This window comes from Equus asinus, chromosome 2 (genome assembly GCF_041296235.1).
Source record: "Equus asinus isolate D_3611 breed Donkey chromosome 2, EquAss-T2T_v2, whole genome shotgun sequence".
NCBI classification, from domain to species: Eukaryota; Metazoa; Chordata; class Mammalia; order Perissodactyla; family Equidae; genus Equus; species Equus asinus.
The window spans coordinates 112,058,604-112,085,226 of record NC_091791.1 but is presented as its reverse complement, the minus strand read 5'-3'; the positions used below and the strand labels follow the sequence as shown (position 1 = coordinate 112,085,226).

At 43.5% G+C, this 26,623-nt stretch overlaps 1 protein-coding gene across 5 annotated transcripts in view; it reads left to right on the top strand.

Moving 5' to 3' along the window:
* The window catches only part of ADAMTS17 (ADAM metallopeptidase with thrombospondin type 1 motif 17), a 339,534-nt gene that overhangs the window by 185,283 nt on the left and 127,628 nt on the right, over window positions 1-26,623 (top strand). For 3 of the 5 annotated variants that reach the window (XM_070496403.1, XM_070496400.1, XM_070496412.1), the window contains exons 11-12: window positions 24,523-24,627; window positions 25,692-25,837. In XM_070496403.1, the coding sequence (XP_070352504.1) occupies window positions 24,523-24,627; window positions 25,692-25,837 (251 nt within the window). The remainder of the gene's footprint in view (window positions 1-24,522; window positions 24,628-25,691; window positions 25,838-26,623) is intronic. The other 2 variants (XM_070496410.1, XM_044762847.2) reach the window with 1 other exon arrangement.

Below are 26,623 nucleotides of genomic sequence, written 5' to 3'. Positions count from 1 at the left end.
GGCCACTTGTTTGGGTGGAGGTGCCAACAGGGACATACCAGGACCTGGGGCAGGGGAGTCTCTATGCCGTGGCCCCAGGGGAAGACCAGAGCAGCCTGTAGTCCAGCCAGCCGTTGGCAGTTGGCTCAGGTAGAGGAGCAAAGCCTGCACCATCCTGGGACACGACAGAGCAGGAGAACCAGCTGGGTTACGTGGGACTCAGGAGCCACCCGGCGGCCGTCAGCCTGAGGGAGGCTGTCCGAGTGCTGGAGCTCATGACAGCATCTAGCCCCAGGGAGTGGCCTGGAGGGCTGGGCGCGTTCCCAGAGCAAGAACTCAGGGTGGGAGCAACTCTGAGGCAGACAAGTACACCAGGGACTGTCTCTCCAGAATGAAACCCCGGGCTCCCAGCCAGCAGAACAGATCAGCCTGCACTCCCGGCGGCGAGATGCTGCCTCTTGAGTGCTTCCTGCCTATGTGTGAGTTGATTGGGGAAATCAGGGTGGAACCTGCAGGTGGGGCGCTGCCTGCTATTGTTTAGGGTGTGGAAAAGGGAAGCACCCCAAAACCAGGCTAGCACCTCCTGCTGTTTCCCCAAAGGATGTTTAGCCACTACGTTGTCCTGAACCCTCCTCTCCCATTACCCTGGGGAGTGTGCCAGCAAGGGTCCCTTCCAGGCCTTAGAATGGGAAGGTCTTTCCTACTTCACACCCTGGAAGCCTTGTGCCTTCTTCCCAGCAGCAGTGGGGTTGAAGGACACCTCCGTGGGGTGATATGATGGGTCCCAGGACTCAACCATCCCCAGCAACCTGCCTTGGTGCCTGGTGCTCACCATAATCCTTGACCATTCAGGCTGTCATTCATATATGTACCGTATACTAGCCAAAGGCGTCCTGTTTACCTGTCCCAGCCTTTAGTCCCTTAAAGTGCATGATGGCACAGAGCCATAGGAGAGGGCAGATTTCAGAGGGTCCTTTGATGGTGTGATGACAGCACAAGATCCAAGTGGATGGAACCCTAGAGGAGGACACTCAGGAAGAGCAGAAGTGTCCAGAGCACCCAGGATAGAGAAGAGGGAAGCACCCAGCTAAATCAGTGGACATGGAGTGGCCACTCTATCCACTGTGGAGTCTCATCCAGGGCTGGTGGGATGTTGCAGGCCGGGCTGAGCTGGCCCTACCAGGGGCAGGATTGAGTAGGGTGGGAGCTTGGCAGAGACTCCCTGCTCCCTGAGAGCCACAGCCATTTTTGCCTTCTAGGAGCCAGGCGATTGCACACCAGTTGGGTGAGGAGAGAGAGAAGGAGGGAGGTGTATATACTGGGGACTCACGATCTCCCAGGCTGGACTCTCTCCATGCTGTCACACGAAACCCTGTCTGCAACCCTCAGATCAGGGGCTTTGAACCCCATTTAACAGATGAGAAAAGAGAGGCTAAGAGAGGTTAGATAATGGGCCAGGGTCACTCAGCCAGAAAGGGGTGGGCTAGAGACCAAGCCCAGGTGTGTCTGCTTCTGAGGGAGAAAAGGCTGTGGTCTTTCAGTGAAATGAAAGGGGAGAGTGTGACCTGGTATTTTATTTTCCTTCGTTAGCATCTTTTTGTCTGAAGAGAACAATGAGAGGTCAAGAAGTAATGATCAGTTCAGCTATGTCACTCCTTTCTCCCTAGAAGCTCAAAATACAAATCTAAAGTAAGATCTTCCCATTGTGTAGGTTACAATGAAACTCAACATTTATTCCTGCTGCTCACTAGGAACCACAAAATGTATTTTTCTGCTTGCCTTTTTCTTGAGAATTTCACCAGTAATAAAATAAAATTGGCATTTTCCTTCCCAATGCATAGCAGGAGTGATTTCTTAGTGAGGAGGGAGGGAGTGCCTGTTTGCAAGCCTGACTAGATGACCACCAGCCTCAACTAGTTGCTGGTAATCGTCCTGCTTGCCAGGCTGGTGTTGGCGTCCTTCAGCACAAATCTAACAGATGGCAGTAACTTTTCACACTGGAGAATGTCATACTACCGCAAAAGAGGCCGTGCTGGAGATGACGAAAGGCAGAATGCCAGCTGTCTCTTGAGAACCAAGGACTTGGAGAGTGCTGCCCTAGGCCTGGGACACATCATCCGAAGCTAACCCCAACTAAGGTGGTGCCACACTGCGGAATTCTAGGGCTCACTTTGTCATCATTTTGCTCATTATGTGCCTTTGTAAGCCTATGTTTCAGTTGATGTGCAGTATAGCAGGAGTATATAGTTAGAAGTTACAGTTAGAAGTTATAGTTAGAAGTTCTTTCTTCTTCCCTGTAACACGGACTCACTGGTGCTGCTATGAGTCCCCTCCCTCCTCGCCCTGGTCCTCATCCCCTTCTGTGCTCCCCTTCACCTACTCTGTTCCAGGTATACTGGCCCATCAGGCCTACTCCTGGCAGGGACGCATCCGGCTTAATGCTGGCTGTTTCCTCTGCCTGGACGCTCTGCTCTCAGTTATTCACGTGACTAAGTCCCTCATCTGTTTTGAGTTTTTTGTTTTTGTTTTTGTTTTTTCAGACGTCGCCTTCTCAAGGAGGCCTACCTGGACCACTCTATTTAAAATTTCAATCTGGTAACCCTCCTCCGCCCACTCTTGTAACACCCAGGGAAAGCTCTGCTTTCATAAACTTACCATCTTTTAACAAGTGACCTAATTCATTTCTTTATTATGACCATTGTTTTGCTAATCTCCTTTGTCTCGATTATAAACCCTTCAAGGGCAGGAATTCTTGCTTTTGTTCACTAGTGTTTTCCAGCTGCCTTGGCTGGTGCCTGGCACGTAGTAGGTGCTCAGTAAGTCAGTGTTGTTCTGGGATTCAGTCATGAGTCCAACAGCAAGTTTGTTAGGCTCTTATGTGGTTTCACCTAACTGCTGATGAAGCTGTGGACGAGCTCAGAGTCAGGGAAGAGACCCATAGAGACCTCCCCACATAATGTATTGACTGTCTAAGCCTGAGTTCACATTTCTCCATCTGGTTCACCAGCGTACATGTAAGACTCTGTCAGATATCTTTCAGGGGTCCATACAAACCTTTCCATGGCTTCCTCCCAGGACAAGAAACCATTCAGGGCAGCACAGTGAATCTAGTAGTCAGTGAATGCAGGCTGCTTCCTGGTGCCATGTCTCTTTCTCTGTGCATTAGTGTCCTCACAGGTAAAATCTGAGGCTCCTGGTGAGTTAATACACAGCTACTGAGAACTGGGTGTGTCACAGAGTCAGCACCCAATCATGTGAGCTGATACATGTTTACTGTATTACCTTTCTGGATAACAATGATTCCCATCTGTGGGAGTACAGAACTAATCTATCTGTGTGTATCTCCAGAGTCAGCATTTCTCTTTATTGAACTCCTTGGGGCTGTGAAAAATTAAGCATTATGAAAAACCTGTACTCTTTAGGCAACTGGAGATATCCAGAACCAATCACAGAGGTCTTTTAATTCAATGCCAAATTGGCCTTTATAACCATTATTATTCTTTAATGCCCTTGAGGATTGAAATGGGTATCATGTAATGAAATGATCATGGATGGTCCCAATGTTGCCTTTAAATTTCTTACTTTAAATTCCTGACTTCTGCCTTTGGTCAAGATGGAGTAACTGGGAGCAGATTTACCTTCCCACCTGAAGCAACTAAGAAACCAGATAAAATATATGAAACAATGATTTTCAAGACATTGGACACCAAGCAGTGAGGAACTGTGATCCTTGAGAGATGTGAAACAAACGAGGTGAGCCCTCTGACTGTCCTGGCTTACTGCCTGGACAGTCTCCAGGCTGTGGCACAGGGAGGGAGAACTGTGAAGAAGCAGTCCTCCTGAGCTGAGGAAACATCTGGGAGTATAGGGAGGCTGAGGCAGCTAGAATCCACAGAGCAGAGTATAGAGGAAGGAGCTTTACAAAGAGAGAACCTCCCAAATCTGCACAGGGTCCGCCATGGATATTCAGCTTAGTACTGAGCAATGCATGTGTATAAGAAAATTACCCAAGGCCAGGAAAAGAACCATCTGGAAGTGCTAGAGGGAACAATCTCTGGAGCTCACCTGGGCATCAGGTAGAGTCCACAGAAGGGTGTTGCATCAGTAGTGTGGCAAAATCAGCCCTACACTAAATGCTGATCTGGTCCCACCTAATAAAGTGTAAAAGCAAAATCTACGAGGGTCAAGCAGTTTCCAAGTAACTTAACCAAGTCCTAGAACAAAGCTCAGAAATATTTATAGAAATAGAAAATTATTCAGTAGCTAATAAAATGAAGTTCACGATGTCTGGCATCAAATCAAAAATTACGAGGCCTTTGGGGCCGACCTGGTGGCATAGCAGTTAAGTTCACACACTTCACTTCAGCAGCCCAGCGTTCACAGGTTCAGAACTCGGGTGTGAACCTACACACTGTTCATCAAGCTATGCTATGGCAGCATCCCACATACAAAACAGAGGAAGATTGGTACAGATGTTAGCTCAGGGCCAATCTTCCTCACCAAAAATAAATAAATAAATAATTACCAGGCCTTTAGAGGAGCAGGAAAATACATCCATAAAGAGGGAAAAAAATCAATCAATCAGAATTGACCTAGAAATGGTAAAGATGATAGAATCAGTAGACAAGGGCATTAATTATAACAATATTCCAGGTTCAGGAAAGTAGAAGAAAAAAAGATACTAATAGAACTTCTAGAAGTGAAAACTACAGTGTCTGCAATGAAGGATACCCTGCATGAGATTGCTGGCAAATTAGAGATTGCAGAAGAGACGATTGGTAAAATTGAAGGCAAAACAATTGAAACTATCCAAAATGAAACACACAAAAAAGACTAAAAACAAAGAGAACACAGTATCAGTGAGCTGTGGGACTTCAAGTGGCTTAATATATATTTAATTGATGCCTGTGAAGGACATGAGAGAGAGGGGGGACAGAAATAAGATTGGAAGAAATAATGGCTGAAGATTTTCTAAATTTGATGAAAACTATAAGCTCACAGATCCAAGAATCTCAGTGAACCCCAAGGATAAGAAACATGAAGAAATCTAGACCAACACCCATTATAGTTAAATTGCTTAAAAGTAGTGATAAAGAGAAAATCGTGAAAGAGCCAAAGGAAAAAAGACAAGTTATGTACAGATAAACAAAGGTAAAAATGACAGCATATTTCTCATTAGAAACAACGCAAGTGACAAGACAGTGGGGCAGCATCTTTAAAGTGCTGAAAGAGGGAGCTGGCCAGTGGCGCAGCGGTTAAGTTTGCACGTTCTGCTTCCGTGGCCCAGGGTTTGCCAGTTCGGATCCCGGGTGTGGACATGGCACCTCTTGGCATGCCATGCTGTGGCAGGCGTCCCACATATAAAGTAGACAAAGATGGGCACGGATGTTAGCTCAGGGCCAGTCTTCCTCAGCAAAAAGAGGAGGATTGGCCGCAGATGTTAGCTCAGGGCTAATCTTCCTCAAAAAAAAAAAAAAATGCATAAAGTACTGAAAGAAAAAAAGCTAGAATCCTACACCCAGCAAAAATCTCTTTCAAAGCTGAAGGTGGCATGGAGTTTTTCTGTTACACAAAGGCTGAAAAAATTCATCCCCAGCAGACCCATGCTATAAGAAATATTAAAGTCTTTCAAGCAGAAAGATGATAATAGATGGAAATATGGATCTGCACAACTGAATGAAGAGCCCTGGAAGTAGTAACTACATGGGTAAATATATGATATATTTAGATATACTCAAATGTCTTCAAAAGATCATTGACCATTTAACCAACTATTTAAAAAAAAATAAGAATATAGTTGTGATAGATGGTAATGTCTTAATTCCCTGAACCTGTGAGCTTTACCTTATACAGCAAAAGGGTCTTTACAGGTGTGACTAAGTTAAGGATTTTGAGATGGAGTTATTTCCTGGAGCATCTGCATGAGCCTTATGCAGTCAAAGGGGTCCTTACTAAGAGGGAGGCGGGAGATCAGAATGGCTATAGGAGATGTGACAATAGAAGCAAGAAGTTGGAGTGATGCAAGGAAGGGGCCGTGAGCCGAGGAATGCAGGTAGCCTGTAGAAGCTGCAAAGGGCAGGGAAACAGAGTCTCCTCTGAGAGCCTCCAGGAGGAACCGGCCCTGCTGACATCCTGACTTCAGCCTAGTAGGAATGGTTTTGGACTTCTCACTTCCAGAACTGTGTAAGAGAATCAGTTTGTGTTATTTTAAGCCACTAAGGCCATGATAATTTGTTACAGCAGCAATAAGAAACTCTTAAGGTTTGCCATAGGAAACTAATACAGTAATGCAGAGTTTATAACACATGTAAAAGTAAAGTGCATGATATTCACACAAAGGCCGGAAAAGGAGAAGTGGGAGTGTGCTATTATAAGGTTTTTATACTACATATGAGGTGGAATAATTTTACATAAAGACAGACTGTCATAAGTTAAAGATGTATAATATCAACTGTAAGTCAACCAATAAACAGCACTACAGAGTTATGGCTAATAAGCCAACAATGGAAATAAAATGGGATCATACATTGCTTACCCCTGTGATCCCTTGAGCATGTTAGAAATAGATTATTTAAGGATGGATTGTAAATGCATATTAGTCATTTATACTCCATTCTGCTAAGAAACTGGTGCAGTCTACATTTCATTAGAGTCTGTGACATGTTCCATTTAAATGTGGGTCTTCTTGAAGCCCCCATACCCAACCCGTATCCCCAAGTGGACAGCACCAGTTGTCCAGTTCTTCACAGCAATAATCACACCAGTGATGTCATGACATCTCAAGGTGTCTCCAGCTATTTCAGAGGGAACTGTGATGCAGAATTTTCAACAAAATTGTCCAAATCACATTTGGCCCCTTTTAACAGAAAAAAAAAACCCAACTACTTACTAGATACCGTAAAAAAAGAAAGAAAAACACTCCTAGCCAGGAGTTTTAGGGGAATGAATATCATGAAGGCATTAAAACTCCAAAAATCGGGAGGAATCTCTTCTCTTAAAAACCACATTCATGCATGGAAACTGGGAGCACCGTCCGTGTCCCCAAGTCCTGGACTACCCCCAGTGAGTGTGCTGATGCTGAGAACTCCCCTGGCGGCCCGTCAGCTGCCATCCCTGTGCAGAGCCTTCAGGGGCAGCTCGGAAAAGCATCTAAACATTAATGAGGCAAGTGGGGTGTGTGTGTGTGCATGTGCATGTGAATCTTTCTGTCTTAAAAGTTTCTAGAACTTTAAGCTTATTACAGAAAGGAAAATAATAATGAAATGTAACAGAGGTTAGACACAGCCAAGGGAATAAAACCACAAAACACATTGGTGCTGAGGACTTGAACATTTTCTTTTTCTGGAATACAGGCCATACAAATAAGAAGGAAAGAAACTGGCTAGATTCTATTTTGAGAAAAATACTAACTACCGTGACTACTGGTGGGCAGAGTTTTCATTTTGTTGCTGCCTCTTCAGAGGAACAAAAGCTCACCCCTGGGAGGAGGCAGAGGCCCCTGGTCTCAGGGGATCAAGTTTCTCATGGACACATCTTTGTTACTGTACAAAAGCTGGGGGCCTTAACTAGGGTCCATGGAGAGAGTTCAGAGGATTTGTGAACAGGGATGGGACAGAGATTACATCTTTATTTCTCTCCAACCTGTAACTGAAATAAGTATTTCCTTCAATTATGGATGTCGGCAATAAGCCACAGCAGTCTTAGCAGTACCCACGACTGTCACGTGATTGGGAATCAGAGACGTTCTCATACTGCATGACTATTGTAGCTGATATCTCACAATATCATCTATACTCACCACTACTTCAAAATTGTAGAGGTTACTAGACCCAGGGCCAGATCTTGTGATGTAATGTGTTGACAAAGAAACACATATTTACTGTATTACAAATTCGTATTTATTTTTGTATTTTGAATTGTGTTTAAATTGTTTCTTGTGTAGCCTTATGTAGTTTATAATTATGCATTGACAGATATCACTCTGAGAAGGGGGTTCATAGGCTCCACCACGTGCTCAGTGCTAGGCAGTGGCAGGCCAGCATCTGCTCCCGGCAGGAAGTGCTGGCTTGCCATGTCCTATCCTTCTTTAGATGGAATTTCAAATACAGAAGCTCCTTCTAACTGGACTTCCGTGTATGTTCTTCTTTTAGCGCTTACAATTCATAGCCTTTTTTTTTTTTTGGTGAGGAATATTGGCCCTCAGCTAACACCTGTGCCAATCTTCCTGTATTTTGTATGTGGGATGCCGCCACAGCGTGGCTTGATGAGTGGTATGTAGGTCTGTGCCTGGAATCCAAACCTGCGAACCCCAGGCTGCCGAAGCAGAGCACATGAACTTAACCACTATGCCACCAGGCTGGCTCCCATAGCCATTTTAAGACCAATCAAAATTAAGAAGTATTTCCCCACTCAAAGATATAGGGTAAATAACTTTGGAAAAATATTGCTACAGTTGCTTTGGGAGCAGCCTAACACAATATTAACCAGGTTTCTGCTTTCTTAAACATTTGCATACCAGAGAACCAAGAAAAATTAAAATACAGTCCATTTTCATTTCTAGGGATCTGGAGATCCCCACACCATCACCATTGCATCTTTCATGTCTGTCTACAGAATGCTGGTATTGTAAGGCTCAAAGCTGTCTATGGAAATATGAACTACCAAAAAAAAAAAATTGGCATCAATAGCTGGCATTTGTTGCAGAAATTATTGGCAAATAAAGCTGTCTCCTCTTTTAGCCAATGGTAATGTGATGTTTTCAATTCAATAAAGCATTTTAAGAAAGTCCAAACATAAAAGTTATAAACATTGGATGGTAAATATTTATTAGAAAGGGGAAATGAACTTTATGCAATTAGCCCAATCCATCATTTTTATGATTACAAGTTCCTCCTGTCTCCGTCAGCAAAGTTACTGCGAAGCAAGGTCACTGTTTAACAAGACTTTAAAGCTGCTTAAGCTCTGATATGCTGCCAGGTGAAACAGGGTGAGAAGGCCGAGAGTAGGTGTTGTCAGCTGAAAGGAGGAGTATGGCATTGCGACTGGAGACAGGAGCATGAAGTGGGGAGTTAGGGCAACATTCTGACAGCAGTCAGGCCTCACAAAGCCCCCACCCCTTTCCAACATGAAAGAGATGTTTATCTGTCCCGCCTCATCACCCTGATTCCTAGAGATTCTCACTTGAAAGGTGCTGTGTAATGACCACCCATCCCTTTACCCTACCTGCTTCTCCACAACTCATTCCGCCATCATTGCTCCATAGCCCGTGCGTGACTGCCCCACGTGGAAAGGAAGGTGGTGCTGGGACGTGATGCACACCGGGCTGGTTTGTTACCTTGAGCAAGAGTGTGCTTTCATGCCATGGCATTCCTAGTGGACTGAGATGTGCATATTATACTATTTTTTTTTAGTATTGAGCACATAAGCTGTAAGCCAATTGTTTAGGAAGGCAACAGTGTCTAGAATGATAGTAGGTGTTAGAGGGTCTTATGCGTTCTTTTCTACCTAGTGTTTTCTCCTTTGCTCTTTCCTATTTAATTTTCTTGGCCTTTAGTACAGCGTGGAGGTGCTGTCCATGTCACACAGTGGTTAGGAAGATTGGCTTTCCAGTCATGCTGCCCAGGCTCCTGTCCTGCCTCTGCCTCTTGAGCATGTTACATAGTTTCTTTATGCCTCAGTTTTTAATCTGCAAAATGGGAAAAATCTACTTATACAACATAGGATTGCTATGAGGGTTAAGTACCACTTGAAATAGAGCACTTAGCATGTAGTAGGCACTCCATAAATGTGAGCTAGTATCATTTTTTACCATCAACTCCTTTCCTGGAGCCAGCGGTAGAGGAGACGGTATTTAGCTGACAGTCTCGTTGGCTGCATCTTCCCCTGTGCTGTCCTTGCCATTCCTCCTGGCACTTTGGGAGCCTGTAACCCTCAGGAATTGCTCTCCAACATCCAATATCTCTCTCTTGGCACAGCCCCAGTCCCCAGGCTGGAAAGCCTCTTTGTGTCATTTCCCAAGTCCCACAGAGATTATCGTGGGCATCTTAATGGCTAGAGATCCCTGTAACGTCCAGGACGCTCAGGGTGTCAGAATTCCACCTTGGAACAGCAATATTCTTTTCTCTGATGTTGGTTGTTTCTAAACCTAGCGGATCATTAGAATCTCCTCCAAAGCATGTTAGACATTTTTGTGCCTCACTCCAGATCTTCTGCGTTAGCATCTCTGGGGGATGGGTTTCAGGTATTTCTTTTTATACAGCTTCCCTGGGGATTCTCAGACTCAGCCTGATTTGGGAACTGCTGATCTAAATGGAACCTGGCCCTTTAATGCCAGCGTACCTGGCCGGAGTGGGCGGCTAGCCGAGCCGGAGCCCCCGCCTGCCCCCTCAGACAGATGGGGCTGTGCAGTGGATGTTGGGTTGGACTCCGGGTTGAAAGCCGCCTTGCCTGCCTCTGTCTCAGCTTCTTGCCCAGCATCTGCAGCCTCTCTCGAAACTGTTGCACTTTGGCAGCAGATAGCCCCAATTTTCCAGAAGTGTTTAAACATTTACAGTAGACTGCCGCCTCAGAGAGCCCTCCAGACTTTGCAAGTTGTGTATTATCCTTCCTTTCTTGTCCCCCGCATTGCCAGCTGAGTGCCCGGGCGGCCCCGGCTTTGCCCTCACCAGCAGCACCCACCCCAGGTGGCCCCAGTCAGGTGATGGTCTCCATAGCCTTCAGGAGCATGGAAGGAGTGACCAAACCCAGAGCTCAGGGAACCTTCCAGAAGTGGGGCTGGCCTGCCAGCCTAGGGGAAGGCTTCAAAAACAGTAGTATGTGTGGAAAATGTGGATTAGTAGCTTTTTCATCCAGCTCTTTAACATTTTATCTCCATTTTTGCCTGTGTTATCAGCAACACATTTCTGAGGGTTTTTACGTAACCCTTCCCTTCAGGGTTGTTTGGAGTCAGAGCTGCTCTCCAAGTACTCAGTGGGCGCCCAGCGAGGAAGATCATCAAAATAACCTTCAGAGTGCTTAAAAGGGGCACCACCAGTTGAAGAAAAACAGTAAAGCCTTGAATGCATGAACAAGGCTGTTTTTCTTCTGAGGAACCCTAACCTTCCCTGCGTTCCCACAGCACTCCAGGGAATGAAGCTTGGCACCGGCTTGTTTGTCAGCAGCCCCTTGAGGAACATTGTGGCAAGTTGTAATCAATCTGACTTATGCCAAACCTTAAATGTAGCCCGTGAGGCAACAGGTGCTAGGAGCAGCGAGCTGTTTCCTGTTCCTTGCTCTTTGTGCTGGACCAGTGGCTTTCCCCTACTAGTCAAGGGCTGCTGCTGGGGCGGGAGTTGGGGGAGTCTGGGCATTCCCACCCCTGATTGGGCTTGACTGGCTGCACCTTCATCTGTCTCCACATTGTTTCAATGTACATTTCATTTAAGCCAAAGATTATGCTGTAAATAGAACATTGCAGGCAGAGGGCAAAGAGCACTCCATTCCACTGCAAATATGGGACAGTGATGAGCTCTCATGCCTGCCTGACACAGAGGGTGTGAGATGGAAGGGGAGGAAGTGGGAAGAGGAAATTGAGGACCAATTGAGAGGCAGTACAACAAGTGGATAAGAGTGTGTGTTGTGGGGTCAGGACAGGTTCCAGCTCTGCGGCTTGGGCAGGTCCCTTAATTCCATTTCCTCATCTAAGAAGTGTGAATAGTGATAGTTTCTGTCTCGCAAGATTGGTGTGAGTAGTAATGAGAGAATTCTGAAAGCACTTAGCCTGATGCCTGGGCTCAGTAAATGCTTAGAGTGTGGCAGCTTTTCTTTCACTCTGGTGAAGCCGTGCATTGCCTCACTTGTGGATGCGTTCATTCACTCACTCATTTGTTCATTCAGCAAGTCTGTCTGGGTGTGTCCTATTGCTGCCAGATGTGTGCCAGCTGATGAGATGAGCAGTGAGACACAGCGCTGCCCCTCAGAGCTCAGGATCGAGGGAGCAAGGGAGCAGGAGGTGACACACATGGGACTGTCACCCAGCAGGACCACGTAGGTTGGAGCACTCTTGGAACCCTGATAGATTCTTCCCGGTGGGAATGGAGAAAAGGAAAAAAGAATTTGCAGGGATGGGGCTCTTGGATTTGGCCTTGAAGAATATGGAAGACGGGGCCGGCCCCGCGGCAGAGTGGTTGAGTTCGTGCGCTCCACTCTGGCAGCCCTGGGTTTCCCTGGTTTGGATCGTGGGCACAGGCCTGGCATCACTCATGAGGCCATGCTGAGGTGGTGTCCCGCATGGCACAGCTGGAGGTGCTCACAGCCAGAATGCACAACCATGTACTGGGGGGCTTTAGGGAGAAGAAGAAAGGAAAGAAAAAAAAGAATACGGAAGATGATTTCATGACTCTCTATTAAGATTATTTATTTCAGGGGCTGGCCCTGTGGCCAAGTGGTTAAGTTCGTGTGCTCTGCTTCGCTGGCCTGGGATTCGCTGGGTTGGATCCAGGGCACAGACCTAGCACTGTTCATCAAGACTTGCTGAGGTGGTATCCCACATAGAAAAAGTAGAAGAACCTACAACTAGAATATACAACTATGTACTGAGGGGCTTTGGAGAGGTAAAAAGAGGAAAGAGGAAGATTGGCAACAGATGATAGCTCAGGGCCACTCTTCCTCACCAAAAAAAAAAAGAAGAAGAAGAAGAAGAAGAAAAGAAGCACTTAGAATAAACACTTCCATTAAAAAAATTATTTATTTCAGTTCTGGTTCTTTTCCTGGACTGAGCTCTCTGAGGGCAGGCTCACTGTCCATATCTCCAGTACCGCATGGTACAGCCTGCAGGGAGGTGGGCCTAGAGAAGGGGCAGGGAGGGCCACTGAGGCAGAAGCAGCCTCTGCAGGGCACAGAGGAGCTGTGGGATGTGGGTAGTCAGGTGTGGTTAGGATAGGGGTGCGTGCAGGTGGCATGGAGAGGAGAGCGGCAGGAGCTAAATAAAGAGTGAGGCTGTGTCACAGGGGTTTTAACTGGGTCCTGAAGGGAGTGGCAAACAGTTTAAGTCAAGATGTGTGTTTTCAAAAGATTTTGTAGATGTGTCGAGCATGAAAATGATTGCAGTCAAGAAGACCTACAAGAACTGATTGTAGTTGTCCAGATGAGAAAGAGGACTTAGCGAGGTGGTGGCATTAAGGATGATGGGAAAGAATTCACTCTGGAAAAGCCACATTGTCACTTTTAAATTTGCCTAATTAATACTTCGTAAACATGCGTCGTGGGCACTAAATAATTATGGCAAAGACCGTCTCTACTGCAGATGCTTGGTTATTGGTGTGATTTTTCAGAATTATTTTGTTTTCTGAGTAAGCAATATGAGCACAAGATATAAAATCCAAAATATAACCATGTACAGATTTTCTTTTTCATATAAATATTAGCATACTACCATACTGTTGTGCATCTTGCTTTTTTTCTCTTAATATGTTTTAGAGTTGTTCAATACTGGTGTAAATAGAATTGCCCTATCCTTTTTTTTTTGGCTACAGATTGTGTTGTTTTTTATTTTTATTGTGATGTAATTTTAGACTTAGAGTCACAAAAATAGTACAGAAAGTATACACCTTTCACCCAGACTCCCCCTATATTAACCTCTTATGTAATCGTAGAATCATTTTCAAAACCAGGAAACTAAGCTTGGTACAGTACTATTAACTAAAGTACATTCAAATTTCACTTTCCCGCTATAATTTCCCAGATTTTGGTTTTCCCACTAATGTCCTTTTTCTGTACTAGGATCCTATTTTGCTTTTACTTCCTAGCCTGCCTTCGTCTCCTCCAGTCTGTGTTAGTTCCTCAGTTTGTCTTTCATGACCTTGACACTTGAAGAGTACCAGTCCATTCATTTGCAGTTTGGGTTTGTCTGATGTTTTCTCATGAGTAGATTGAGGTTCTGCATTATTGGAAAGGAGACCACAGAGGTGAGGCGGCTAATACATCTTATTACTGGTGATGTTAACCTTGGTCACCTGGCTAAGCTGGATCTTGCAGGATTCTCCACTGTAACTCATCTTTCCTTTTGTCATTATAATTGAGTTTATCTATAGAGGTTTCCCAGCTTTGGCACTATTGGCATCGGGGCTGGACCATTCTTTGTTGTGGGGCTGTCCTGTGCACTGTGGGATGTTTCACAGAATCATTGTAAGTCAGGAGCATCCTCCTCGTTGTGACGACCAATAAATGTCTTCAGACATTTGCCAAATGTCATTTGGAGGGCAAAATTGCCCCTAATCAAGAGCCACTAATTTATAGGATAAATACCTAGAAGTGAATAAAAGGTCTTTTTTGCACGTATTGTAGTTTTTATAGTTTTATTCACTTATAACACAACTTGAAACGCGTAGGAAAGTGCACAGATTATAAGTGTTCACAAACTGGACACATGAGCCTAACCAGCACGTCAAGAAATAGAGCATTTCTGGAATTCCAGAAGCTCTCCTGAAGCCCCCTTGCATTCACTTACCCGCAGTGCAATCACTGTCTTACGTCCTGACCCCACAGATTAGTTTTGCCTGTCTTGGATCTTTACGTGCAATCACGTGCACACTCAGTTGTTGATAAATACTGCCAGATTGATGCCCAGAGAGGCTTCTCTTTTGCGCTCCCATAAACAACGTATGAAAGTGCCGGTTCTCCAGCCCTTCACGGGGTCTCTCTGATCTCCGCCAGTCTGAGCATTTAAGGGTGAGCCTGTTGCAGGCTGAATTGCATTTCTCTTATTAACGAGTTTGAGCATTTTTTCATATATTAAAAGCCAATTGTGTTCTTTTTTGTGAACTGTCTTCTTAAATCTTTTTTGTCTTGGATTATTGGTCTTTCTTTTAGTGATTTATTGGAAATTTTATGTGTTAAGGAAATTGGCCCTTTAGCTGAAATATGAGTTATAAATGTTCTTTTTTGCCCAGTTCATTTGTTTTTTACTTCATTTATGATATTTTATGTCAAGCAGAGGGGTGTGTGTGTGTGTGTGTGTTTAAAGTGAAAGATATCAATCTCTTTTTAAGACTTCTGGCTTTTGTGCCATATCCCACTTCGAAACTGTAAATAAATTTAATTCCCATGGTGTCTTCTAGTACTTTTATGATTTCATTTTTATGTTTAAAGCCTTAATACAGAAGTCATTTATTTAGTATAAGGTGTTTCCAGATGGCTTTCAGTGGCCCCATATCATTTATTGAATAATTCATTTTCCTCCATAAATTTGAAATGCCATCTTTATAATAAACTAAATTTCTATATGTATTATTTTTAAAGTGCCTTTCTGGATTTTCCAGTCTGTTCCACGAATCTAATCATGTACCTCTTAATATTTACATAGCTGTAGCTTTGTTAAATATTTCATTACACTAAACATGCTTTTTCACCATTTTACCGGCTATTATTTCTTACTTATTTTTCCTTATAGTCTTTGGAATCTGCTTGTTTAGTTCTAAATTGTGTTGGTGTTTGCAACTCAGTTACGTTATTTTATAGGTTAATTTAGGGAAAAGTGTATATTTTGATGCTTTTGAGTCTTCTTACCCAGTGTTCCTTTACACCCATTCAAGATGTCTTCCCTCTGCTGCTCAGGGGAATTTTAAAGCTTTCTTTATGTAGATCTTACAAGTTTCTTATTACTTTTACTACTATGGAATATTTTTGTTCCTATTTTAATGGGGTCTTTTATTATATCTTTGAAGTTGGTTGTAGTTTGTATTTATAAAGAGCTTTGATTACTGTATGTTAATTTTATACCCAGCTATCTTACTGATTTTTAGTTGTGTCATTTGGGTTTTCTAATTATATAATTCCATATTACCCCCTAATTCTTTCTCTCCTAAAATGATAACAACAGTTGTGATAATGGACATCTTTTTCTTCTTCCTGACTATGATACGAATACTTCTGCTATTTCCCCATGAGATAGAGATTTTATCAAGTTAAGGAAGTGTCCATTTATTTATCTCTTATTTTGTTAAAAGTTTTAATGAGGATCATGACTGAATTTTATTGAACATCTTTCAGCATCCATGATGAGGACTAGATGAGTTCTCTTTTGAGTTTTTAATTTAGTGAATTATATTAGCAGATTTTCTAATATTGAACTATCTTTGAATTCTTGGAGTAAAGCTTACTTGGTCATGATGGATTAGTGAGAATATACTAGTAAATTTTATTTCGGATTTTTGCAACAATATTCATAAGTGAGTTTGGCGTGTATTTTTTCTTTTAAACCTGTGTTTATCTTTTTTGGTTTGGTATCAATGTTATATTAATTCATATAAAGAACATATAAAACTGCCCCTTTCTTTCATGCTCCTAAATGGTTTAACTACAGTGGCATTATCTGTTCCTTTAAAGGTTAAATAGAATCCCCCTGTGAAAGCTACCCCAAAGAAACCATCTGAGCCAGAGGCTTTCAGGAAGGATAGCTTGTTGACAAGCTTCTCTGGGTCTTCTATGTTTATTTTCTTCCTTGTTTATTAATATGAGTATTTGAGGTTGAATATTCCTTCAGGTGCTCCATTGTCATGATATGTAGTGTTTTTATCTTCGTTATTTTCTTAACAATCTGCAACTTTGGTTGTGACTTTCTGTTTGATCCAAGAGTTGCTTAAAACAAAGTTTTTAAATTTCCAGGCGCTTAGGTTATTTATTCTCTAGCTTTTTAAAAAATTTAATTCCTAGTTTTATTTCATCATGCTACATGCTACTATCCAGATTTTATTGAGGTTAATTTTTACGACTATTACATTATCGTTGAAGATGTATCTGTTTTCAGAGTATAGAGGTCTGTCAATTATATCCATCTTATGTTATTTAGATTTTCTTTACCCTTACATGTTTTTCTCCATTTTATTTGCCATGGAATGAAAGAGGTGAATTAAACTCTTCTAATTTATTTTTTGTTTTTTCCCTTCTATCTCAAGTAAGTTTTGCTTCATAAAGTTTGATGCTGCGCTATTTGGTGCATAGATATCCATAGCTGTAAGTCACCATTGTGCACTGTGTACTTTACAGTATAAGGAGTCCTTCTTTGTCTTTATTTCATGCTTTGGATTCTGTATTTTGTTTTGGCTGACGTTAGAATTTTGATTCTCATTTGCCTTTATTTTTTACTTTCTGAATCACATGAAGTGTTTCTTGTTATATAGCGTATTATTGAGTTTTGGTTTGTGATCTAATCTGAAAGCTTCTTTGTTTTAATAGGCAAGTTTTGATCATTTACATGAATGTCAGATATATCTGATTCTATCCGTCATTGTATTTTAAGTTATGCTTTCTGTTTTTATTGCTTCTTTTTTTCTTCTCACTGTGTTTTCTGGGTTTCCCTCCTTTTTTTGTATTTTATGTTTCTTTTTTTAGAAGACTTGTATTATTGTTCCAGTGATAACTCTCTAACTATATCTTTATACATTTAATCTTCCTTGTTTTTATTCTCTAGCTACTTTAAAGAGCTCCTCTTATCTCTGGTATTTTGGAGTGTATAAAGAACGTACCTGCATTAATTATTTATTGATGCCCAACAAGTTATCGTAAAACATAGTGGCTTAAAACAACCCACATTTATTATCTCTCAGGTTCCATGGAGTCAGACATCTGGGCATGGCTTAGCTGGTCCTCTGCGTCGCAGTCTCTCACAGCCTGCAGCAAGGTGTAGGCCCAGGGTCTGCAGTCTCATCTGAAGGCCCAACTATGGAAAAATTTGCTTCCAAGCTCAGCTAGTGGCTGTTGGCAGCACCCAGTTCCTGGCAGGCTGTGAGACTGAGAGCCTCAAGTTTCTTGCTGGCAAGTTAGTCAGAGGCTGCACTCTGTTCCTTGCCACGTGGTCCTTTTCAACATGGCAACTTGTTTCATCAAAGCAGGCAAGCCAAGAATACAATAGAGTCTACTAGGAAGACAGAAATCACAGTTGTTTATAACATAATCATATGTATGACATCCTATCATTTTTCTACATTCCATGGATTAAAAGCAAGTCAGTAGTTTCATCCCATGTTCAAGGGGAGGGTGTTACACAAGGGCATGAATAGCAGGAGACAAGGATCATTGAGGCCGTATTAGAAGACTGCCTCCTACTACTTAGTGTGGAATCTCTTTATTCTGCATGGTGTGTGTCCTGTAACAGCTATTTTCTTCTCAAATATTGCCTCGGTCCCAGTCTTTCTATTCTCTCCTCAGACTATGATTAGACACATACATCAGTATCTCTCACTCTCTCTTCATATCTATTAACCCATCTTTTTTGTGTTTCCCTGCTCCTTTTCTCTCCATAATGAGTTCTGTGTAATTTCTTCAGAACTATTTTCCAGTCACCAGTTCTCTCTTTCAGTGTTGTCAAAATCCACTGATTTTTTTCAATAATTATATATTTAATTTTTAAAAGCTCTTTCTAGTTTCTTTTTCAAATTTGCCTGATCATATTCAATAGTATCTTGCTTGCTTTTCTTTGTGATCTCATCGTCTATTTCTCTAAACATTTTATAGATAGTTATGGTATATTTTGTATCTGATGATTCTATGATCTAAACACCTTGGGAGTTTAAGTCTTTTGTTTGTTGTTTCTGCCAACTGTCACTCACGTTTCCATGTTTGACTGTGAATTTACATTTTATTGAACCATGGAATTCTGAAAGCCTGAATGGTGGTTGCTCTCCTTCAGGGAGAATTTATATTTGGATTAAACCAAAGCCAGGGGATGTCCTTCTAGAACTGGTAAGCACCCTTCCTCTGTCACCAAGTGTCTCAGGTGAAACTTATGACCTTGCTGCCATCTTAAGACTTATTCTCCCAGCTGCAGTGCCAAGATCAGTGCCAGCCCTAAGGGATCACTCCTTGTGTGTGCTCACCACAGATTGGAATATGTTTATATGTATGCATAAATATAGCTATATATGTATTTTGTATTTGCTTCCTTGAATATTTCCTTTACTTCTGATGAGCTCAGCAATAAGAATAATGTTTAGCTGTCATAATGGAAGATCAGCCCTGCCTCTCACAGAGTATCTTGTCTGCCATTTGCTGGAAGCAAAAGGTGCCTCAAGCACATTTCTCTTTAGAGTTTCTACTATGTCCCACCTCCATGAGCATGATGAAATAAATGCATTTCCACCTCCAAACCCCTCCTTTCCATTTCCTCCCTCACCGAATTTTATTATTTTCTTAGTAGTTAACATTTTACCTTTAAAAGTTCTATCTCAGTTATTATATGTATCGTTTATGTTTTGCTTCTCCTCCAGCAATTGATATATATAGACAGTCTCCCACTGCTCCCATCCTACGCCACCTGCTTGTCCAGCCTGTTCTTTTCTATATCATTTCTGCCTCATCTGAGTTTATAGCATATGCATTCTGTTCTCTAACTTCAATCCCCGCCTTGCTTTCAATCAATGCTTTGATCAGTGCTCACTTCTAGTCCTTTTTCTGTGGACTTTCCATTCGTTTCTTAGTTGAAGTATTTTCTCCAAAGAAGGATTCGAATGTTTATAAGTTCAAAAATGTTTTTCTGGGGCCGGCCCTGTGGCCGAGTGGTTAAGTTCACGTGCTCCGCTTTGGCGGCCCACGGTTTCGCCGGTTCAGATCCTGGGCTCAGATATAGCACCTCTCATCAGGCCATGCTGAGGCAGCATCCCACATGCCACAACTAGAAGGACCCACAACTAAAAAATATGCAACTGTGTACTGGGGGAGGGGATTGGGGGAGAAAAAGCAGGAGAAAAAAAGAAGATTGGTAACAGTTGTTAGCTCAGGTGCCAATCTTTAAGAAATAAAAATGTTTTTCTGTTACCTAAATACTTGAGCAACAGTTTAGTTGATATAACCTCCCAAGTAGCATTTTCTTCCCTTGTGTCTTTCTACCCATTGTTCTGCTACCATCTGACGTCTGACAGTCAATGCTGCTGTGAAGAAATGTGCATGTAACCTGATTTTTTTGCCTGGCTGCCTAAAATATTTTTTGCTTTATCTCTGAAATCCAGTAACTTGATCAGGACGTGCCTGTGTTCATCATTCTTTGCCATTTTTCCTGGAACAGGGCTTTGCTTTTCAGTCTGAGACTGAGATCTTCTTTCATTTCAGGATAGGGTCTTGAATTTATATCCAATACTTTTTCTGTTCCATTACTTTAGTTCTCTTCTTTAGGAGTCCTGTGCTCCTGACTCTTGATCTCTGCAAACGTCTGCCTCTTCCTTGGGAAAGTGGAAAAAATAGAGAAAACCCCATCCTACCTGCCTCCCACCTATGCTTATGTCAGATCTCCTTTACGTATCTTCCATATGTCATTTCCTCTTAATCTTTTTTGAGTTATTTGTTCATTTCCATTTTCTTTATTTTTTCTCACTCATCAGCTCAGAGTACTTCCCTCTGTGTTCAGTGGTCTCTTCACCTTCGTGCTGCTTTCAGTGTTGGTCGTCTGGTTTTATTTTCTCTTACATTTCTTGACAAAGTCTGATAGTTAATATTTTATCTCCTTTGACTTGACCATCTTTTCCCTGAGTTCTTGTGTATTTGCTTTTTGCAAATGAAAAAATAAAAGGTACAATTACTGTATTTTAAAAAAATTAATGGCCACACGCTTGGACATTATTTTTAGCCATTCTCTGACCATATTATGGGGTGAGTATTCTTTACCTGCTGTCTCTCTCCTGTTCCTTCTCCCTTTTTCATTTGTGCTGTCTTAGTATAGATCCTGTGCTGATCCTTTTCTACTATTATTCACTTCTGAGTTCTTGCTGGATCAGCTATTCATAGGATGGTCTTGTTGGAGAGATCCAGGGCTCTCTCCAGGCTAGCAGGAATTCTCCTTATGAGAGGAGTGTGTGTATCCCAGCCTACAGATAACAGCAGTTACAAGACTGCTTACCACATGGAGTCTTTCTCCTGCTCTGAAGTCTGACTTCCTACCCGTATGGTTTATCCTTATAATTTCCTTGTGAAGTGCTGATTTACCTCCTTCTACCTTGTGACACGTTGTATCCAGGAAATCTTTTATCACGTCTGAGCATGCGTTTCTTTCTTTTTTCCTGAATAAATAATAGTTTTATGGAAGAAGAATATGCATACAAAACGTACACAAATCCTAAGTTTGCACCTTGATTAGTTTTTATAAAGTGAACACACCTGTGGAACCAATGCATGGGTCAAGAACCAGGATATGAATCTTGATAAGTGAACTCCAAGTCCTATGCTTCTGACCCAGCTCAGGGCCCTTGACCTCCACCAACATCTGCCTCCTCATTGGAAAAGTGGGAGAAAATAGAGAAAGCCCCATCCTACCTGCCTCCTGTGGTTGTTACAAGCCCCAAGATAACAGATGTTAGAGTGCCTTGTCATTTGTAAAGCATGACACAAATGCCACCTTCCATCTCGAAGGCATCACATGACATAACGTTAGTGTGGTCCACCCCATTTTTCCAGTAGTGAAAATTAATCACGGAAGGGCAAGTGCTTGGCCTGAGCACACAACAATGCCGATAGCCATGCGGGGTCATGAGCTGCCATTCTAAAGTCGCCTTTCCTGCTCATCCCCCTTGCCTTTGTTTTTAAGCTGAACAAAAGGGAACCACTATCCTGACTCTCAAAACTATAGTTTTCTCTTACTTGTTTTTTGTTTTTTTTTTGAGGAAGATTAGCCCTGAACTAACATCTGCTGCCAATCCTCCTCTTTTTGCTGAGGAAGACTGGCCCTGAGCTAACATCCATGCCCATCTTCCTCTACTTTACATGTGGGATGCCTGCCACAGCATGGCTTGCCACGTGGTGCCATGTCCACATCTGGCATCCGAACCGGTGAACCCCGGGTTGCTGAAGTGGAATATGTGCCGTTAACTGCTGTGCCACTGGGCCGGCCCCGTCTCTTACTTGTTTTGAACTTCATATAAATGGAATATATCATATTCCATTTTTCTACCAGACTGTAATTTATCTGTTTTGTTGTTGATGGGCATTTGGGTTGTTTCCAACTTTGGGACTAATACAAATACTGTTGCTATGAGCATTCTTGACACTGCTTTTGGTGAACATATACACACATTTCTGTTTGACACATACTAGGAGTAGAACTGCTGAGTATTAGGATGTGCATGTCTTCAGCTTTAGTAAACACTGCCAAAGAGTTTTCCAAAATTGTTGAGCCAAGCAATCTCGTCATTAGTTTGAGAGGGTGCTTATCACACCACATCCTTGCTGACACTTGGTGTTCTCCATCGCTTTCATTCTAGCCATTCTGGTGGTTTGTAGAGGTGTCTAGTTCTGGGTTTGATTGCCTGTCCCCAGTGACGAATGAAACTTGAGCCCCTATTCATGTGTTTATTGGCCATCCTATTTGTTTGGATATTCTCTTTTGTGAAGTGTCTATTCAAGTCTTTTGCCTGTTTTTCTACTGGATCATTTTCCTAATTGATCTGCAGGAGTTTTTTTTAAGTTATATTCTGGATGCAAATCCTTTGTTTGTTCTGTACGTTGCAGATATCTCTCCCATGTATTGCACATATCTTCTCTCACTTCCTTACAGTTGTCCTTTGGTAAACAGAAGATCTTCATTTTAATATAGTGTAATTCATTAATTTTTCCCTTTATGGTTAGTACTTTTTGTGTTCTGTTCAAAAATCTCTGCCTGACCTCATTCTCCTTTTCTTTGATGATTCGAAAAGTTTTATGAGAAAGTGCTGTCTATAAAGTGCATAGTAAACAGTTTACACCACTTTCTTTCCCTGTCTCCTGATGGGGCACTTATGTCTCCTAATCCCAAACACGCCTGCCCCATAAATTCACTTCCCGGGTCAGCCTTGTCTCGTGAACACGTGTCCACTCACTGACACCACACTCTCGAAGAGCTCTTGGGTCAAAGTGCATGAAATCAAACATTTAATGAAGTGCCGTCAGTCTTTCTGGGACCAGCTGGTGCTGCACTCAGGCTCTCATCATTTTATCATTCCATTGAGAGATGAACAATAATGGGAACGTGGGGGCTTTCCTGAACCCAGATGCACAGTATTCTACTTCAGTCATCAACTTCTTTAAGGGCCAGAGCAGCTCCGAGATACTTGAAAAATGAGTAAGAGCTGTGGGCTTAGCGCTTTGTCAAAGCCTCTCCAGCTCTGCTTTCCTTCCCTTTTTCTCTTTTATTTTTGTCCCTTCAACTTCTAAACACTTTTTCCTTTAGACAGCACAGTTGCACATCTATCCTATGCAGATGTTTGAGATTACTTGGAACATTAGACTCTGAACTGAGCAGGGCACACCCTTTGCGAGTCTGCTGTGACTGCCTGGAGCTGTGCAAGGGGACCCCCTGATGCTCACCCTGCCTGACATGCACCCGCAGGTCCCCCAGCCACGGCCTGGAGGGTGATATCTCCCCGCTCCAGCTGAGCCTTTTTGCCGTGATTGGGTTTGGCATCCTGGAAGTACTGTGTCTTTAAAAGAGCCTTAGGTACATCTGTTCTCAATTTTCAGACCACGAGGCGAGGATTTGGGTGCAAGTAGTTTATCTGGGAAGTGATCCCAGGAAGCACTGTGAGGGCGCAGAGAAGTGAGAGCAGGGGGAGGAGAGTCAGGAAAGGTGCACTGGTGGGCAGGCAATGATGTGGGCAACAGGGCCACCCACTGGGACCCTCCGGGAGGCGTGTGGAACTTGCCTCAGAGCCATCCCACCCAGGGGGGCGGGAGTATCCAGCCCCCATCCTTGTGGTCAAGGGTTGCTCTGTGACCAGAGAACGGCCTCCAGCAGGCAGGCTCAGGAAACAGAAGGCCGTATGTGAGGACACTGTCTCCCTGAGTCCTGCAGGGAAGACCGAGGCAGACAAGGAGGACACTGGCCATGTCTGCTTTAGTTATTTTGGTAAATTGATAAAGTGCTCATTCTGAGCACTTTGCCCGTGTCCAAGTTTCCTACTAACACAATGGGACTCCGTGTTTTTAAATGCCTATTCCTGTTTTAGTAGAATTATTTTAATTGTATACTTGTGTATGTTAAGAAATTCTCTAGGTGAAATACTATAAGAAATTACACACAGCTCAGTTGAGCTAGAAAACAGGTGACCACAGGGAGCATTGCGGTTGCCTCTTTAACCCCATGGGGACCCTGAGCCCTTTATTACCCTCCAGGCTCTCGCTTTGGGCCTGTGTAACGGCTACCCTCCATGATAAGGCTCACTTGATGAGATTCTTTTGCTGTGTGCTCTGTGTGACCCATGGGTATCTGCCTTATACCTTCCCACATAAATGGAAGGTGCCTGTATGTTAATGGCTCCCAGCCTGCGCCCTGCTCCAGACACCTCCTAGGCCTTCAGTAGCTGGTGCTGGAACTGCTGAACTGAATCCCCACGAGACAAGCCCTCCTAGGAGGAAATGTACGGAATTTTGTTGAGCTAAATGAACCAGTTGAAATGATGTACCTATTTTTTTGACATTCAGATTCATGACCTTCCCTCTCCCCGTCACATTTCAAATTCCAAATCCAAAATGGTCACTTGGCCCCACCTTCTGACCCCAGCTGTGACCTGTGTGCGGTGTTCTCGGTAGTTATGTTCCTTCCCTTGTCAGCAGCATCTGATGTGCGCTGGACTTTGGTGCCTGGTGGAAGGAGATACATCTTGCAAGACCAAGCTGGACCCTCCCCTGGACGGCACGGAGTGTGGGGCAGACAAGGTAACCCCCACCTCTCACTGCCCCTAGTGGGCAGCCCCACGTCTCCAGGGCATTGGGAACCTATCCTGAAAGGTGGTCTGCACAATACTCAGGAGCCCCTGAACATGCCCTGGGCCACCCCAGAAGTGCCCACAGAGCCCACTCTGGGTACAGAGGGCCACCTACATCACCTCTCTCCATTTTTCTCTTACAAGAATCATTAACTTAATATTTTTGTTAAATTAACTCCTTTTGTCACATAAGTGAATTTACTTAAAAGGAAAGCTTTTATATCAGTAGACTATAAATGGAAAAACAGGAGCACCTGCCATACGCAAAGGCTATTGTGAAATGGATTCACTGAGAACAACATTATCTGATTCTAGCTAGAGGTTAAGAGAGTGAACCTGTGACCTGATCTTCATGAACAGGAGAGAAGGGTGAGCGTTAGAGAAGAGAGTGTTCAGGGCCGGCAGCCACAGTCTGAGACCTTCTCCTTAGTCTTATTGCAGGAATTGAGATGCTGTGATGGGAGCCACCTCATCACCTCTCCTGCCCCAGGGTATGTGCCGCACACCTTGGGAAATTCTGTTTTAGAGGATTGGCTTTCTCTTATCCTCAGAAAGAGCCCAAGCTCACCCACATAGAGCCAACTGTGTTGTCTCCAAGCACCAGACCCAACTCTGAAGTTCAAAACCACCAAGCCAGGAAATGCTGCCTTCCAGCGAGAGACACTCATATAAAGCAAAGTTTGCACAAGCTCAGGCCTCTTCATGAGCCATGTGAATTAATCCTTTTCCTGGGAGTTGAGAAACCCGATGGAGCACATCCCATGTGAAAGTTCAGAGCAAAATCCAAACCCCAGAAGGATGTAGGTGTCAGATAGAGTAAGTAAGGAATGTCGCTGGAGTTAGCAAACATGCACACTCTGAAGTAGCCCACTTTTATGTAAATTACAAACATCGATTTTTGGTGGGACGGTGTTTGTTCACATGCAAGGAATTGCAGTTCTGTGGTGAGTGAGCGGGTCTGCCTCACTCGAGCTGAGTGCCCCTGGGCCCACGGCCCACCCTCCTGTGTTTCAGTGGTGCCGCGCCGGGGAGTGCGTGAGCAAGACGCCCATCCCGGAGCACGTGGACGGAGACTGGAGTCCATGGGGTGCCTGGAGCATGTGCAGCCGGACGTGTGGGACAGGAGCCCGCTTCCGGCAGAGGAAATGTGACAACCCCCCGTAAGTCCCCCTTGACCAGGCATCCTCTAGGGTGCCTTGATCGGGGTTTCTGAACTGCAGCTCTCACTGCCTTACCCAAAGCAGAGTCTGTCGCCTGCTGAGAATCTGAGCTTAAGGAAAATGAACTTGAACCAAAGGTCCAGGGTGCAGGCACACTGTGTCTATCAGATGGCTCTCCGCTTAAACAGAGCATTCTGTGAACATGGACACGGTTAAGTCCTGTGGTGAACTGGCTTCTTGTTCCTTGCATGGGCTTTGGTAGAAAGGTTTCCCGAGACAGCTGGATAACAGTCCCTTCTGGCCTGCTTCCCGGCTTCCTTATTTGAGGGTCATTCCAGGGAAGCCCAGAGACCTTCAGGAAAGAGAGGTCCTCCTTCAAATTGGCGGTTAGCTGACTTCGGAGCACCTTGGCCATTGATTAGTCACAAGGCGTCTGTGGGTTTAGCTGCCTTACTCATCCAGATATTTCTCACCTGTCCTCTTAGAACTATTTGACAGAAAGTAGTTTTGGGGGTGTTTATCCTCATAGGCTTCCTTTTATCAACTGTCATGGCACCATGACCCTTCCTGTTCACCTTTGCTCATTTGCTCTGAAAAATTTAGGGCTAGGTTTTGTGCTCAATTATAATTCCTTCACCACAGATTGTTTCTCTTCTTGTCTTGAAATTTCTCATTTTTAATATTTCTTTAAATGGTCTGTTTTAGGTCTTGTATGCCATCAGCTGCATCACATTAATTTTGAAAATGAGCAAGTTAGAAATCATGACTGAAAAGCAATGCTTTAGA